Genomic DNA, 18806 nt, shown 5'->3' on the forward strand with positions numbered 1-18806 from the left:
TGGTACTTCAGATTTTATAAATTCATGTTATTTTGATATTAACTTCTTATTATTTCAATTTATATATATGTTATTTTTAAATAAATGTATGTTATTTTGCTTTTTTTTCTCAGTCATCTTCCTCCCATACTCTCTCTTCCTCTCTCAGCTACTCCAATTCAAAATCACACACATTCTCTTCCCTTTTTCATCCAATTTTCTGGGTTTCCCAAAAATCAACCTCTCACTCTCTCTCTTCCTCTCACTACTCCAATTCTAAATCAAAGACACTTTCTTTCTCCTCTTTTCTTCTTCCAATAATCTGGGTTTCTTAGAAATTAATTGATTTGAAGCCATTTAAGGATTCAAATGTGTTCATGTCAAGAAATTTAATACCTCTTGAAGTGTTCGATTCTCTTTAAACTCAAAGCTGCTAATGTTATTTTGATGTATAACTTATTATTATTTCAATTTATATACATGTTATTTATAAATAAGTACTTGTTATTTTGTAAATTAAAAATAGCATGAATGGAGGTTGAAGTAAATAAGTAAATAACATATTGTTGTAACAAAATAAGTAAATAACACAACATTTAAGCAAAATAACAAAAAGTGTACGCAAAATAACTCAAACATATTTGTAAGGAGTATCATGATCCATTGTACTCCAGGAGTATATAATACTAATTGTAATCACAAATTTTTTAAGCAAGTTTTGGAGATTAAAGAGAAAAAAAATACGGACTCATATAAGTGATAGATTTTTTTTTACGAAGAAAAGTGATATATCTATATTAAAACTTTTGTATAAAAAAAAAAAAAAAAAATTGATGCATTTGAAAGGTTGAGGGGACGTGTTAGGCAAAATATAGCTGTGAAGGTAGCTGTCAGCTGTCAACAAGCTGTTAGCTGTGAAGATAGATAATTTAGATATAAGTGTTCAGTAAAGTAGCGGTTGACTAGCTGTTACATTTAAAAATCAATATTTTATATTTAACACTGTAGATTAAATTTTCAACAATTACCTCAAAAGCTATTTCTAATTTCAAAAACTAATATTTCTAATTTTTCATAAAAACTACATTAACCACTATTTTGCCAAACACTTACGGAGTACATTTTTTTTAAGTAGTGATTCGGCCAAGTCAAACCACTAAAAATTACAATTACTTTGTATGTTGTTAATAGAAAATATAAAAAAGAGTAATTATATTGATTAACAACCTAAAAAAGACGCTTAATTATTTGCAAAAGACGATGACGTGTCCAATAGTAGATAGCATTATCGAGTGCTGACGATACGAACGATGCTTGCTACCTTGCCAATAATATAGATTTGTTTACAAACATAATCAGCAGCGCAGATAGAGGAAAGACGTTTTAAGTTTAATTCAATGGCAACTGACTTCAAATCAATTCCTGTCATAGGTATATTCCTTCATCACTCTTTCTATCTTAATTTACTCTTTTTTATTATTTATTTATTATTTATTTTGTTTTTTTATATACTTCGTGTACAGTAATTTCTGTCATATGAATGAAATTATTGTTAGAATAATACGAGTAGAATTATTCTCGATTTAAATTGTCCACAAGAAACCATTTCATTTACTTGTACTACGTATATGAAATGAATGGCATACTTGAGATGCTAAATTATAATTTCAATGGTGGTGCATATGTCCATTTTGTGGGCGTACTCCATCCATTTTACAAGGTTTTATTCATCATTCGCGAATTACACATAGAAAAATAAAAAATTTGCTATGTAATTTATGTCTAAGGCAAAGCACACAATATCACGCAACATGTACATAAAGATATTAATGGTTAAAGTTGTGTGATCAAGAAAAAAAAAAAAACCGATAGTAACTTCATGGAACGGATGAACAGAGTAATTAAGATAGTAGATTATAAGGGACAAACAACTTTAATCAATTTTTTGGAAATGGAAATAGATTAAACTAGGGAGCCCTGTTATAATTGATCTTTATGGTAGACTGCTAGTTGCTTATGAGTATAAAGTGGTAGAGATATTATCATATCTAAGTGTCAGTGATCATAATTTGAATTTCAGTGATTCTTTTTTTTTCCCTTTGACACAATGCAGATGTTAGTCCTCTGCTTGCGAAATCTGATGATGCAAACATGGCTGAGGATGCTGGTGTATGTGAGGTTGTGAAACAACTCGATAAAGCATGCAGAGAGGCTGGTTTTTTCTATGTGGTATTCAAATTTCGTATACACTCCTCGAGTAGTTTTTATAAGATTAGCTTAGTGTTGTTGCCTTCCCTTAGACTTGTTCCAATTTGCCAAAACTTCGTGTCGTGCACATGTGATAGATGATCACACTGCCGAGAAGTCAAAGACTTGGATGATCCCAAACAATTCCTTTTAATGTCCAGGGAACTGTAATTACTATGTCGAAATGTGTGATTGCAGATAAGATGAGTTAATGTTATCAACATGAACCTAATGATCCTCATTAAGGAACAATTATGTCCTTATTGATTCCGTATGATTATAGGCATGAACTTGATGTAAAGTACAATTATGTATTGTCCTCATCAAAAATTTCCATCAGGCATTAGGTCTTAACTCCATGTATTTGCTGAAATGAATTTTCCGCTTTTAGACATGCACCAAAATTAGGAATCACCGGTTTCTGTGTTACACTGTTACCAAATCTTTTTGTATGAGCACGATGTTAGTAAAACTTTACCACAATCAGAGTCGGAAATTTGCTTTTACAACAAACAATCTTATGTTACAGTATTGAATATTTGAATGGTTCTGGTTTTTTTTGCTGATTAGAAAGGCCATGGCATCCCGGACTCCCTTTTAAAGGAAGTCAGAGAAGTCACCCATAAGTTTTTTGAACTTCCTCTGGAAGAAAAACTCAAGATCAAGTTATCTGCTGCAACGGGTTACAGGTTATAAATTTCATTTATTGTATACTTACTCTTTTCAGCTTTGTAAAGAGCTTCACTCAATGTACTAGTATCTTTACTTTGAATCTTAAAATGCAGAGGCTATCAAGAAGTTGGAGACAATATAACCAAGGGTGTGCCTGATGTGCACGAAGCTATCGATGTAAGTCAATGTTCTATAATCCCTCGTTGATGAAGCAATCGAGCAATATAATTACTCTTAATTGGAATTTGCTTAACAGAATGTGTTTCGTTTTGACTATACCTCAATGCATGGACTCATTCTATTTTTTTAATTGTGATTTTCTATGTACTGTGAAGTGAAAATAGACATATTGGAGGACTCATTTCTCATAATTTTCTTTTTGTTCTAGTTGTACAGAGAATTGGAGCACGGAATGTACGGAGACATGGGGAAACCAATGATAGGACCAAACTTATGGTATGTGCAAACACCATGGTTTTTATTTGAAATTTGTCTTCTATGACAAATGCATAGATAGTACTTATATAAGTTTAATCTCGACATTGGTTTACTCCATGTTTCTTTTGATTTCGGAATCAAACGGGTTGTGTGTTGTGTGGAAGTGACTGAACGTGCATGTAGCTTGAGTATTCTAGTACAGAGTAGTGCATTAAGATCATATATTTACAATCTTGAGGATCCATCACAAATATCCATCAGCTCAGATTGAACTTCTAAGCTTTGTGCTCTTACTCGAGGTATTGTAAGACAAATGGATTTACTCCCCTTAGTGCAGGCCATCCAAGCCTCAGAACTTTAAAGTAGTGATGGAGCATTATACAGACCTATGCACAGGCATGTTTTCTATCTCATATCTCTCCTCTCGAGACCAATACTGTGCATTTGCTTGTATTCGATCCAACCAAGGTTTCTTTTTATTGGCATGAAAACAGAACTTTCTAGGAAGATTATCCAAGGTATTTCCCTAGCCTTAGGTGGATCAGTCAATGAGTTGGAAGGTCGTATAGCAGGCAATCCATTTTGGGTCATGCGTTTGATCGGTTACCCTGTGATCTCGAGGGAAAATGGGCATAACAAACTTGAAAATGACATTGGATGGTAAATTATTAGGATAACATTACTTTGGATTCTTGCATTTCTTCACTCATTATTTGCTGTCTAATGTCTTTGTTTTGTTATTGTGTTCAATTTTTAAACGAAACCTCAGTGGAGCTCACACAGATTATGGTAAGTTTATTCTTTGCAAAGGTTAGAGACTTATGGCTTTTATGTGATGGTATTGATCTCAGCATGATTTTCAATAGGTCTTTTGACGCTTGTCAATCAAGATGATGGCATAACAGCACTACAGGTACATTTAGTGTACAAGGGACCAGCCTTTCAAACTTGTAGACTTAACATGATTACATAATTCCCAGTTCATATTTTAAGCTCTTGTTTGTGTGTTACTTATGCTCGTTCCACCTCAAATGTGTTGAAGGTTCGGAATCATTCAGGAGAATGGATTTGGGCTCCTCCGATTCCTGGGACATTTGTCTGCAACATTGGCGATATGTTGAAGGTATATTGCCCTCTCTTTGTTATTTGTGGTCATGGAATCTCAGATCTATTATATCGAATTTGAATACGTAGGCTTGTGCAGATTCTTACCAATGGAATATACGAGTCCACCTTACATCAGGTCATCAACAAGTCTCCCAAATATCGTGTTTGTGTTGCCTACTTCTATGAGGTTGGACTCTCTTTATATCTCCTATATGCTATTCTCTATCTTGTTTAGTGAAAGCTAAATGAACATATGATGGTGTGCCTGTATTCGCAGACAAATTATGATGCAACAATTGAGCCTTTGGACATTTGTGTACAGAAGACCGGGGGGATCAAAAAACTTGGGCAAGCTGTTTACGGGGAACATTTAATTGGTAAAGTCACAACTAATTTTCGGTACTAAAAAAAAAAAAAAAGGTACAGAATAAAAATTAGAGTTTAATGGTCATATTGTACCTAAAGAAAGAACAAATTGTGCCATCCCATTTGATAAATGACCAAAAAGAGGTACTCGTAACAAATAGCCTGAGTTCCTGATATTTATTTACAAGTATGATCTTATGTTATAAACTTATAATGTTATTCATACCAATTGGTTGTTGGTGTGGTGGTGATTGAGACTACAATTGGTAGGAAGGACTCGTGTTCAATCCCCCACAACAACAATCGGGAGGGGATTGGAACCTAACCATCCAGAATTGATCCCCGAATCCAGATTAGCCCTTCAAAGGATGAAACGGGTGGAACACCAAAAAAAAAAAAGTTTTAATGTTATTCATTTCTTTGAATGTTAGGTTGGAATATATTATGGGCTTTGCCCAAGTAATCCATGCTTCTTTTGTGTTGAAAAAAAAAATATCTTATGTTATTGGGCTGGATGATTGGATTAATGATTCTCTTCACAAATTGTTACTGTACTAGTGATCTAATTGGATTAATAATTCTCTTCACAAATTGTTTTCATTCAAGATTTGGTATGAATTTTTTAAGTTTAATTTTCAGATGAAAATATCGTTTTTATTAGACAATATTTGCCGTAATAGTAGTAATAGTACCAAGGCGTGTGCACTCAGCAGCATAGTTTAATGCATGTGCTCATAACAACAGAAATTATAATTAAAATCAAGGGTGCATGTTGCGATTTAAACGATGGCTAGAATATTGAATACTACATTTATTTTATATTATTTACAATGATTTGATATACGATGTATCAAAAGATGTTTAATCATTATCAACATTACTTCTGTTTCTTATTAATTATTTATAATAAAAAAATATTTTTATCTCATAAATTTTTGTTGTAAAATAATATAAAATAGAGGTAATAATATAAAATGGCGGTAGAATTATATTAAGTAGCAATTAATTAAATTAAATTGTTTTTAAAAGGCAAAATGGCCTACAACAACAAAACCGACTTTTGTAAAGGAGCTACAAACAATAAGTCCCATACGTGAAAAGAGGTAATCGGGGTTCTCTTCTTGGGCTGTTGGTGGCAGCATAGATTTTGGATCTTCCTAGGATTCGATGCCGAGTAAGGTAAGCAATATAAATTACACTAATAGTCAATTTGAAATAAATTTAATAAATTTTAGGAAAAATACACTTTAATAATTTTTTAACTTTTTTTGAAGAACTTTAATAATTTCAACTATGGGCGATTTACTTTGAATTATCTCAACTAAAGTTTATTATCTAATAATCCTAACTGGTCAACACCAAATCAACAACCTGTTATAACAGATTATCATGATACGTGTCGATATGTGATTGGTCCAATTTTTTTTAAAAAAAAACATAAAAAATCCCATCCACCTATCCCCAACGTCAAACCCTAACCCCCACCCATAGCCTCGCCAGAAACCGGCCGACCACCCCTCTTACCCACTGAAACCGAACAACCAACCACCTTTGACCTATCCTCGACCTCCAAAACCACAAACACAGTGAGTTGGATGGGAGGTGGTTTTGGTGGTCATGAGTTGGTGGTTGGCCTGATTCCGGCAAGGTTAGGGTTTGTGGGGTGGCTAGGAATTTTTTTAATTTTTTTTTTTGCACTAGTGATACATTGACACGTGGTTATTTAAAAAAAAAAAACTATTTCAGCAAGTTATCGGTCATTGTGACTATTGTTTGCAAACAACCCCATAGTTAGGATTATTAGATTATAAACCTTAGTTGGGATTATTATAAGTAAATCGCCTATTGTTGATATTATTAAAGTATATTTTTCCTAAATTTTATAGTACTTGTAGTAATAAGGAAACTTTTTAATTTATAATGAATATAATTGTATTTTTATGTATAATTGGTGATTTTAATGGATACATGAGACAAATATGATTAATCTATATATTATAAGTGTCCTTAAGGACAAAATTGAATTATAAAAATGTTAACTTTTATACTTCGTATTATATAATGGCAACTCGAACTAAATACTTTTAGTGTACCATACAATAAGTTAATTAAAGGCTTATATAATAATAATAATAATAATAATAATAATAATAATAATAATAATATAATAATAATAATAATAATAATAATATAATAATAATAATAATAATAATAATAATAATAATAATAAAAGTCCATTTTAATATACTTTTCTAATTTTTTTTTTCATCTTTAAAAATCTAGCAGGTTTTGTGTGTGTCCAGCTCACACACAACTAACCTTTGACGGACCAAATAGCCTCTGATTGAGTAACCCTTGACGGACCAAAAAACCCCTGACCGAGTAACCCCTAACCGACCTAGTAACCCCTAATCCAGTAACCAGCTCTTGACCAAATAACCCCTAACCGACCTAATAACCCTTGACTAAGTAAATTGTGATTAGCCAGCCACATATGAAAGTTTGTACTCGTATTAAAAGTTTTACCTCATTGCCCGATTGCGATTACTTTATGATAATTTTATTATCATGTAATGTAATTACATCGTGCCTTCAAATACGAGTAAGTATTACCCACTACCAGGTATGGATAATACTACCCAATACCACACTATACTTTTTTTATTTTTTTTCTTTTCCCTAGGCCTTATCTACAATAATTCTATCTACAACACACATGACAAGCATGTGCTTTTATTCTAGCTTAGAAAGCTAGAAAATGGACAGTAAGGCAATTAAAACCAACCACCTAATTTAAATACCATTAAATAGATAATGAATTAATTGAATTATCTAATGTGCACAAACTGTTGCACGTTACCAAAAATAAGACAAGTATACTATGAGAGTAGTGATAGACCACTACCAGGCATGGGCTCGTTGGGCTCAAACCAGGGGGCAAAAATGTAATTTCAGGTGTTATTTACCCATGTTGTAAAAATGTAGTCTCTCTCCTCTTAATAACAGTATACAAATTAAGAATAACAATATACAAATCAAGAATTACGATACATAAACCAATAATAACAGTATAAAAATTAATAATAACTGAGCGATTTTTAACGGAGATAGTTGCGTGTTTTTGGATGTTCGACCAAGGTAGTAGCTAGTGGGGTGGGTTTCTTGCCGTTGGAGGTGAAGGTGTGGTGGGCGGAGGTTTGGCCAGCAATGAGAGCTATCCATGAAGGTGGGGAAAGGCCGAAAGGGTTTAAGGGAGGAAGAAGATGAAGAGGAAAGGGAAAAAAAGGGACAAGAAAAAAAATAAAAAAATATATTGTGATATTGGGTAGTATTACCCATACTGGTAGTGGGTAGTACTTACTCTATAAAGGCGAGGCTATAAAAGCAAGTTAGAGTTGTAATACTCATGCACTCTCTCTCTCTCTCTCTCACCCTCACTCCATTCTCGCTCTCAATCACAATCACAATCACAATCACACTCCCAGTACAAAATTTTGGAATTGATATCAATCATGTTCCATCTAGATTCATTTCCTATTATAGGTAATACGAAGTATTATGTTCATTGCTCTTTTTTGTTACTTTATTTTAAGTACAAGGTTTTCTTTTTGTTCATTTGTTTTAATTTCATCCTTCCTTGATATTTTGACAGTATAGAATTTAAGAAAGTACTGTTATTAGTCACCTTAATAATGATAAATAAAAAAATAAAAAAATTACCCTTACACAGCTATATCGTAATACCATTATACTTCAAAGGAAGATGTTAAATATTCATTCCGAAGCTTTTTAGAGTTTATACTCTTTTGCTTCTACAAGTTTGCATTTTTTTCCATGTCTAACTTAAAAACTTAACGTTTCTTTTTTAATAAAAAATTTCGACATTATAACCTCAAATTATTATATAATATTGCTGATCTAGTCCTTCATAAAAAATAAGTTGCTAGTATATACTATTATTATATTGCTGATCTAGTCCTTCATAAAAGTAAGTTGCTAGTATATACTATGTATAGTCGTATTACTTGTATATACATAACAATAAAATAATCATAATGTTATCTTTAATACTTGTATAATTTAATTAATTAACTAACACTATACTTTGAGAGAGATTTATTGTAAAAGTTGGCCATTGAAAAGCAAAACAAACCATGTTTACGACAGAACTATTTATTTGTGATTTAGAACAATCATTTTAATTTTCTAAATTGTAGATTTAATTCACCAGAGAGTTGCAATGTGTTGTGTTCTTGAATACCAAGTTAAAATGTTTGTATCCCTTAAAAAGAATGTGGTAATATCCTCTTAATTTTTAATTTAAATGTACTTTGGTTTAATTTGTAATAAAATTCATTTATTACTCACACAATACAGAGCAATAAGCCTATAAATAAAGAAGGGAGAGAGTAGAGGATTTCATAGTTCTAATGACATACATAATGATAATGCAGATATTAGTCCTTTGGTTGCAAAAGCAGATGATGCAAACATGGCTCAAGATGCTGGTGTTTGCGAAGTTGTAAAACAGCTGGATAAAGCTTGTAGAGAGCATGGGCTTTTCTATGTGGTACATACTCCATTATTTAGATGCACTAGTCTTGCAAGAGATTTATTTCATTTTGTTATTGACTTATTAATTAACCCCTTGATCGTGTCTAATTAGGCCCTAGCACAATTATTCACCTAATATTTCCTTTGCGAATTTGAATTAGATTTGCTGTTTTTATGTTACTGTAATTAAATTATTGTTGCTAAGTTTCAAAAAAAAATATTATTATTGCTAAACTAAAATTATTAGTAAAATTACACTATATATATTGATTATTCACTATTATATTTGTTGTTTAAAGTTAAAAAATTCATGAAACTTAACTTATTGCTGAAATATTATTTTTTTTTTATTTTTTTTTGGTATTCTACCCTGTTCACCCTTTGGGCTAATCCGGATTCGGGGATCATTTAATTTTTTGTTGTATTTAACTTATTGCTGAAATATACATATGTTGTATTTATTTTATTTAATGAAAATTATTTTAACTAAATATTATTTTTTTTAAGCTGCAAATTAAACAACAAGGCCTTAGGGCCTGTTCATATTTACTTATTTTCAGATCATTTCAGTTCAGTTCTTAATTTTTTGTTTTAGATGTTTTAGCATATTACAATGACAATAATAATAATAATAATAATAATAATTATTATTATTATTATTATTATTTTAAATTATATTCGTCGTTCTAAATGGTCACAGTAAAATATTGAAGAATACTTTATATATATATATATATATATATATATATATATATATATATATATATAATATAATATAATATAATATTACAAAATTTAATAATTTAAAATACAGAGTTATTTTTATAACACTTTTATATTTTCCACAATCCACTATATATATTATCATTAATTTTCATAAAAGTTTTCATATATTTTTATGCTTTTAATTTTTCCAATCAGTTCAGTTCAATTCAGCTCAGTTCAATAAATATGAACAGACCCTTAGACTACTACTTTAAACGAAGTATTTTATACTACTGAATGGTTCGATTTTTGTTGATTAGAGAGGTCATGGCATCTCAGACTCTCATTTAAAGGAAGTAAGAGATGTCGTACGCGAGTTCTTCAATCTGCCTCTTGAAGACAAAATGAAAATCAAAATGACTGCAGCAACTGGATACAGGTTTAATGGCATGTATACTTGAGCTCTTTTCAATTTCATTGATGCATGATCTTTACTTGCTAATTAAGTTGATATATTTATATATTATATATTATACATAAATATATAATATATTATATATATATATATATATATATATATATATATATGTAAAAATGTAAACTAAAGTTAGAATTAAGCGAATATATTATACATAAATAAATAATATATATCCACTTAATCAACTATATTAATCATGATTTGGGTCTTAAAATGCAGAGGATATGAAGAACTTGATAAAATTCACACTAATGGTCTTCCTGATGTGCAGGAGGCTATTGATGTAAGTAAATATTTCATACTTACTCACTTTTTAATGGTCAAATTATGTTGTTAAATTAGTTGAAAGCAATGTGATTAATAAAATATAATTAAGATTGTATATAGGAGTTAAAAAAGTAGTTCTGCGTTATGTCTACTACTCCAACTCTAGTAGCTACATTTCATTTGTAGAATGATTGTTTTCAAATTCTTGTCAGTACAGTATTACAAAGAATTTGCAGATGGAACGTATGGAGATAAGGGAAAACCAATGGAAGGACCTAACTTGTGGTATGTGGCGAATTGTATACATTCTCAAGATTAACTTACTTTAGTTTACATGACACACTTTATATAGTAATTGATCTAATGCAACGCTAACTTCTCTAATATGCAGGCCATCTAATCCTCCTAACTTTAAAAATGTGTTGAAGCAATATATTGACGTTTCCACAGGCATGAATTCTACCCTTACTTATCCCATATAAGATAAAATTTTGTATATATGTATGCGCTCGACTTTGATTTAGACTTATTTTCTTTGTATATATAACAATGCGAACAGAAATTAGTAGAAAGATTATGAGAGGTATTGCATTGGCTTTGGGCGGGTCAGGCAACGAGTTTGAAGGTAATATTGCTGGCGATCCATTTCGGGTTGTACGGTTGATAGGTTATCCACCGGTTTTAAAAGAATCAGATGTTGAACCAGAACGCATGGGATGGTACAAACCTAATCTTAGCTTGTTGTTGGATTCTTGAATCTCATTTTAGTTTTACTAATTTAACTAACATTTACCTCTTCTATTACCATATATACATGATCTCGGACATAACCATAGTGGGGCTCACACAGATTATGGTAAGTCTTTAATTGTTTGAGGAAATGTAAATTATTGGCTTCCACTTCATCCTCTTCCTTTATTTTTAGTACCGTTAATGTAATAAGAAATAATATAGTTATGTGGAATCTTGTTAGATTCGTTTCATTGTATATTTTATTAATATCACATTTTTATAAACTTTGTCTGTATGAAAATAAAGACAGGGAAATGTCATTGGTACACCCTAGGTTTGAGCTTTTATCAATGATGCACCTCCTTTAGTTTTAATTATCAGTGGTACACCTATACTTTCAACTAATTAACTATAGTAAGATTTTCGTTAATTAATCGTTAGTAATGGTTAATGACTTGCAATTTTGACTCCATCCTTAATTTTCATCCTAAATTTAAAGTAGTGAAACGCTAAACATCGCCCGCAATTTACCATATAAAGCCCACAAATATGATTTGGTGTGACCATTATGCCCATTTTCTAAAATTGAAATAATCTCGGTTTAAAAAATGTGGAGCCGTACTGGCTCGCCGGGGGAGACCGGAGGGCAGGCCGGAGATGCGGGGGACGCCGGAGGTACGTCGTCGTCGACGGAAAACGAGGTAAGTCACCGTTAAAATTCACGGTTTACCGTCGGAGTGGCTCCGGCGCCTAGGATGGACGCCTAAACCGTAGCCTGGACGTCCAAGCCAGACGCCAGAACCACCAGAGTGGCGTCCAGCCCAGACGCCCAGACCACCAGACTGGCGTCCTGGCCAGGCGCCACTCTACTGGCTGAGGCGGCCCTGCCAGGCGCCAGTCCAGTGGCTGTGGCAGCCCTGGCAGACGCCACCCTTATAAATTAATTTTTTTTTTATTCTTTTTTGATTTTGTTGTTGTTTTTTATTTAATTTTTTTAAAAAAAAAAATCGAAAATGATTTTTTAAAAAAATTCGAAATGGGTTTTTTTTAAATTAAATTTGAAAATTCGAAATAGGTTTTTTTAAAATTAAGTTTGAAAATTCGAAATGGTATATTTTTAAATTTAGTTTGAAAATTCGAATTGGGTTTTTATAAAAATTAAGTTTGATTATATATAATTATGCTTTTTTTTGTGTTAATTCTGTGTAAATATAGAAATTAAATGTATTATCCGTTAAATGTATTTATTGTAACAAACCTGCTTGCCCTCGACCGTTTCCTGCTTGCCCCAGATACAGTGGACGCAGATGATGTGCCAGATCTACTAACAAACCTACCACCCCTACCCTTACGCACCTCCACCATATGTGTCTCGTACATGTCATCAACCCTCTGACTGAATGGACCGTAATCATCATACGGTCCACTTCCATCGTCCACATCCTCATCCTCATCTGCGCCCTCCTCCTGCTCCTCCTCCTGGTCACCCTCCTCAGCATCATCATCGTCATCGTCATCCTCATCCCGACGGTGGATCCGTTCTCTACGAGCTGAGGCCGAAATACCACGGGATCTGACATGTCTATGCCCCGACCTCTCCACTGAATAGCTTCTACTAAGAAGCTCTACATTCTTCCCCGCACCATGACGACCCAGTGAATTCTACATATAATTTTAAAATATATAAACATACAAAAATTTATACGAAAAATAGCTACCACTCCCAAATCAAATAAACTAAAAACATACAAATAATTGTAAACAAAATATAAACATAGAAAAAATACAACGAAATTGAAAAAATTTATAAAAATAAACAACAAAATATAAAAACAATTCAAAAATATATTACACAAAAAAAAAAAATTAAAAACAATATTTTAAAACAAATATATAAAAAAAAACGGGGGGGGCGCCTTGGCTGGACGCCCAGCCAGCGGTGGTGGCGCCAGCTGCAGACGCCGCCACCAGTAGGCTGGCGCCTGGGCTGGACGCCACAGCCACGGCTGCGGCGCCTTGAATAAACGCCACAACCGTGGCTATGGCGTCCAGCCCAGGCGCCAGCCAACTGGTGGCGGCGTCTGCAGCTGGCGCCACCACCGCTTGCTGGGCGTCCAGCCAGGGCGCCCCACCGCCGTCACGGCGGTTTTTCCCTTTATTTTTTTTTTATTTTTTTTTTACAAATTGTACCTTGCCTCCTTGGGACATCCTTCCCTCCGCCGCCGCCGCCAATTCCTTGCCTTTCCGCCTCGACATTGCCGTTGTTTGAAATATTTTTTTTTTAAGAGAGGTTGAAAGAAGATGAGCAATGAGAGTGTGAGTGATGAGAGTGTGAGTGTTTTTTTTTTTAAGGTCAAGGGCAATTTTGTCAAACCAAGTGAATTTTGTGGGCTTTATGTAGTAATTTTTGGGCGATGTTTAACAAATCCCTTAAAGTAACCCACCCACCTCTGTCATTATATAAACGAAGCCCTCTAATTTGCTCTCATATATGCAGCTTTCTTCTTCTTCTTCATTTTCATTTGGTACTCAAATTAGCCAAATGAAGAAGAAGCTTCATAAATCAGAGCAAATGAGGGTGTTTCATTATATAATAACAAAGGTGGGTGGATTACTTTAAATATAGGAGGGAAAAAAAAGGAAAGGGGTTAAAATTGGTCAAAATTGCATCATTAACTTATTATTAATGTTTAATTAAGAGAGTGAGGGATAGCTCAAGTGGTTAGAGCTTCCCTCCCGATTCCAGGAGATCTTGGGATCGATTCTCACCCCCGTCCTTGTGGCTCTCTAAACACCAAAAAAAATGTTTAATTAACAAAATGTTTACGGTAGATAATTAGTTGCAAATACAGGTGTACCACTGATAATTATAACTAAGCAAATGTTTCATTGATAAAAGTCTAAACCTGAGGTGTACCAATAATAATTTTCCATAAAAATATATACGTTTTAAGACTCTACTTGGAGACCGTAAAAATCAAATAAACCAAAAACATAAAGACACAAGAAGTATGTGACAACGTTGATTTCATATTGCTCTTGATCGACAGGTCTTTTAGGATTGGTCAATCAAGATGAAAATGTATCAGCTATAGAGGTATATATTTTCATTATACTTCGTGAAGTACCGAAGTTTAACTTTTTGTATAAGAATCAAACTTGTAAATCATAGCTTAATACAAATCAATATTTTGTTTGATTATTAGTTGCTATTTTTTAAATTTTTTACAAAATTAACATCAAATGTTGTTGAAGGCTATGAACAATTCTGGAGAATGGATTTCTGCTCCTCCAATTCCTGGTGCAACTCTTTGCATTCTTGGTGATATGCTAAAGGTGCTTAATCATCTAATCATTAAAATTTAAGCCTATAACAGAAATAGATCGATCTCACTTAATTTTCTTGTTTCTTCAATGTTGTTGATTAAGTTTTAATAATTATTTGCAGATTTTGTCGAATGGTTTGTACAATCCTGCTCTTCATCAGATAATCAACGCGTCCCCAAAATATCGTGTTAGTGCAGTTTACTTCTATGAGGTTAGCCTCTATTTAATCATCTTTAGATTCTTTACACAATGTTTATGCATAAAAACTATTGTTTTCATAGCCTTTCACTAATGAGCAGACTAATGAGGAATTATGTGGAGACTAATTATTGTATTCATAGTCTTTATACAATTACACTAATGAAGAATTTTGTGTTGAATGGGCAGACTAATTATGAAGAACCTATTGAGGCCTTGGACATTTGCGTACAAAAAAGTGGCGGAAAAAAGAAAATTGACACTGCTATTTATGGAGACTATCTTGTTGCTAAATTGAAAAAGGCCTATCCATTTTAACATACAGAGTACATCAAGACAAAAGTGTTTTTTTATTAGGCAAAACAAGAGTTTTATCTTTTATGTTGTACTACTTTGCTAGTTGAATAGCCAATTAGCCACGCGTACATTCTTGCTTTTATCGTACGTTTAATTGTTTTATTACTTAATAAAATAAGCCCATGGTAATACCAATATCCTCTAGGTTGTGGGTTTTACATGGTGTTATAAGTTGGAATTGTTTTGGAATTAATGGATACTACTATATTATGCTTTCTATTTAATATTAGTATAAATAAAAGGTGTCTACCTCAGTCAAGGTTAGCGAGTTGATACATAAAAATATACTTTGTGAATTATTTCGTGGGTTAGGAGTGACATTCAAAACTTTAGTGTCAAGATTGAAAAAGGGCATGGAGCATGTTATAATCTGAGCCTATTTAGATCCAATGGATATTATTATGTTTTTCTATTTATTGAAGCGTACTAGATAAATGAGAACTGTCTTCCTGTCTAATCTCATGGCTTGTTGAGTTTACCTTATTTTTGTTTATTTGATATGATCTAAACTTATACGGAGTATTTAAACTTATTAGGTCTGATCTGATATAATTGTCTAATTTAACGAAAAGTATACTTTGTGAATTTTTTAGAGAATGACATTCAAACCTTTATACATGTATCATCCTCCACTTAAGTTGTAAATTAAATTCTAAAACACCACCACTTATCTCCGGCTACTATCCCTCACAAGTCACAACACCATGAGTATTTTCTTCGCAATCTCGTTCGCTACCTTTTATTAGGCTTTTACTAGCCTCTTAACATTTCATCGGATGCATGGTGGACAAACTCTAAAACCTCCCACACAGCCCATTTTCCTCATTCCCCATCCTCGGCCACCTTCACCATCACAGAGACCCGCTTCATCTAGCCTTGTCCAAAATCTTTCATAAGGCAACGAGTCTTATGTGCGATTGACCATACCATGTGACCGCTTGTAAAGAGCAAAATAACCCTTGTAATATATTATATATTTGCATAAAATATATACTACTCGTAATATAAAAGGAATAAACACTATCATATTTGATTTTGGCAGATTCTTCTGATCGTATAAACACTATCATATGTAATTTTGTCAAATTATGAAATTGTTTGATCTGAATATGTATGATCTATTTTTAATACATACCCTCTCGACCTCTTCGTATAAATAAGTGTTTTACTTTTCCTCAAAAAAAAAAAAAAAAAAAAAAACTAAATCCGTCCAGTTTTTACCGAATAACACCTTTACGTTACTTCTATATAAACTTCCTTTAGTAACCATTTCTTAAATAACTCTTCAATCTTTCTCTCTATTATTTTCACTTTTACTTTTCTCTCTCTTCACCTTAAGAATTTAATCTATAACCACTACCAATCAAACCACCACCACCAAGCAAACCACCACAATTTTGTCACCACTAAGCAAAGCCACCACAATTCCTTATCCCTAGCGGCTGCAACCGACTATAAGGGGCGATGTCGGAAAATCGGAAAGGTAAGGGTGTTGCGACTACCGATTAGGTACTTGTTTTACCCTTTTTTCCAGTTGTTCAAGACAAACATATGAAATTTCAAAATGTTCCATGGAAGGAACACCTGAAATTTTAGAACCTCCTCCGAAACATTCTAAAATTTCAGACGTTTTTCCCCAAAACATTCTAAAATCTAGGTGTTTCGCCCCCTGAACACCAAAAATTTTAAAATGTTCCAAGAGTGATTCTAAAATTTCAGGCGTTCCTTCTATAATTACGATATTTTTTTCTTATAAAAAAAAAGATAAAAATTTAGAGCATTCATCGACTCTGTATGCTCTTACGACCTCTCCAGTGTCGTTGTTGCTTTCTTAAAACTCGTCCATTCACCGCTTAGCTTGTACTAATTAGTGAAGAGTAAAGCAATTTTTTTTAACAAAAAATGACGTGGTGGTTGTTTGGAGGGTGGTGAAGTAACAAGTTAGAGAGTAGTTAAAGAAAGTAAAAGTGAAATAAGGTACTCCATATATTTTATACGAGGGAGTATATTTCAAGGGTTGTGAGACAAAACAAAATATCTCACAACATAAAATAATATAGCAAATGTACTAGCAAGAGGGAGAAAGGAAGAGAGAGATAGAGAGAGTGAAAAAAAGGTGAGGTAGGACCCACTTTTGGAGTCAGAAATGATTTCACGTGCAAAAACGACAAAAAAAAAATTGGCACCACATCTACTTAGAGTATATTTGTACCACTAAGAATTTTTATAAGTACCACTAAAACCGCATTGAGTACCATTGGGAGTGTATTTTGTACCACTGAGATGTAATGGTATTATTTGACAACCTAATTAGACATTTGAACCTTTTTTTAAATACCACTAAAATTATATTTTGTACCACTGAGAGTGTATTTTGTACCACTGAATCTAAAATGACAAAATTTAAATCCCGCATGAAATGACCAACCTACCCCTGCGAGACACTTCTAAATCTCTCTCAACCCTCCGTTTATATAACCTCATTTTATATTGGGCATGTTTGTAAAGTCACGTTAATATACCACCGTTACTTGATAAATACACTGGACGTTATTTTACTTTTCATTCCTATTGTATTTTAATTGGTGATCCACTTTTTATTGCCAGATTTTAATTTTATTTATTTAATTATTTTACTAAACCTCATTGTCAGATTGCCGTACAATATTGTGGTGACTGTTAAATAATGAAAATTTATTTACTTTTTGTCTTTTTCTATAACATGCATTTTGTTTTTGCACATTATACGAGTATTATGTAATATTTATACTAGATGAAGCCCGTGCGATGCACAATTTGTTTGATTTTTTTAAATAATTTTTTTTTGTGTATTTATGAGCCTAAAATTTGTTATATATTTAGATAAAATTCCTAATATTAAAAGATAATATATAATATTTAATTAATTTAAACTTAAAAATCTCATTCGCCAATTTTGCTTACATGACATTTAAATTATTTAATTCTAAAATAAATTAATAATCTCTTATTTAATTGGCTACTACTAAGATTTATAATCCTACATGGCGCGCTGAGAAAATTAAATCCTACGTGGCTCTCTAAAAACTCGGGAAAAAAACTCCCCTTTATATATATATATTAGATTGTACGTATTAAATTGTCTCTCTAGATATTGACAAAACAATTGTCGTTGTATATATACTCGTATTTGATTCAATTAGATTATTGACTATTTGGACAGACAAATTGCCTTACATATTACGGAGTGCCACTAGACGAGTAGGCGCATAACTGCTATAGTATTTATTTGGGATGCATATAGGAGGATTAACTGATAATTTATATAATTTATAGTAATTTTTTTATCATTGTAATAGTATTTATAATGTACTACGAAATATTAGATAAGTATTTTATA

At 32.4% G+C, this 18806-nt stretch overlaps 3 protein-coding genes across 4 annotated transcripts; all 3 read left to right on the forward strand.

Moving 5' to 3' along the window:
• The first annotated feature begins 1267 nt into the window (after positions 1-1267).
• On the forward strand, positions 1268-5400 carry LOC110682339 (probable 2-oxoglutarate-dependent dioxygenase At3g50210). 2 transcript variants are annotated; one of them, XM_021858669.1, is made up of 12 exons: positions 1268-1410; positions 2093-2208; positions 2797-2915; positions 3012-3075; positions 3287-3354; positions 3674-3732; positions 3831-3996; positions 4106-4125; positions 4203-4249; positions 4379-4459; positions 4541-4630; positions 4721-5400. In XM_021858669.1, exons 1-12 carry the CDS (start codon positions 1377-1379, stop codon positions 4847-4849), a joined length of 993 nt encoding a protein of 330 aa, XP_021714361.1. In that variant the 5' UTR covers positions 1268-1376; the 3' UTR covers positions 4850-5400. The 2 variants fall into 2 exon arrangements, with proteins under 2 accessions (XP_021714361.1, XP_021714362.1); XM_021858670.1 differs by having other exon boundaries at positions 3295-3354; positions 3669-3732.
• Positions 5401-7885: 2485 nt separating this feature from the next.
• LOC110682584 (probable 2-oxoglutarate-dependent dioxygenase At3g50210) lies at positions 7886-11295 on the forward strand. The gene is made up of 6 exons (XM_021858938.1): positions 7886-8352; positions 9264-9379; positions 10389-10507; positions 10766-10829; positions 11031-11098; positions 11205-11295. Exons 1-6 carry the CDS (start codon positions 8322-8324, stop codon positions 11293-11295), a joined length of 489 nt encoding a protein of 162 aa, XP_021714630.1. The 5' UTR covers positions 7886-8321.
• Positions 11296-11362: 67 nt separating this feature from the next.
• Positions 11363-15676, forward strand: LOC110682585 (probable 2-oxoglutarate-dependent dioxygenase At3g50210). The gene is made up of 6 exons (XM_021858939.1): positions 11363-11532; positions 11650-11669; positions 14596-14642; positions 14801-14881; positions 14994-15083; positions 15260-15676. Exons 1-6 carry the CDS (start codon positions 11363-11365, stop codon positions 15386-15388), a joined length of 537 nt encoding a protein of 178 aa, XP_021714631.1. The 3' UTR covers positions 15389-15676.
• The last annotated feature ends 3130 nt before the right edge of the window (positions 15677-18806 follow it).

Source organism: Chenopodium quinoa, unplaced genomic scaffold (assembly GCF_001683475.1).
Source record: "Chenopodium quinoa cultivar QQ74 unplaced genomic scaffold, ASM168347v1, whole genome shotgun sequence".
In the NCBI taxonomy this organism is placed as follows: domain Eukaryota; kingdom Viridiplantae; phylum Streptophyta; class Magnoliopsida; order Caryophyllales; family Amaranthaceae; genus Chenopodium; species Chenopodium quinoa.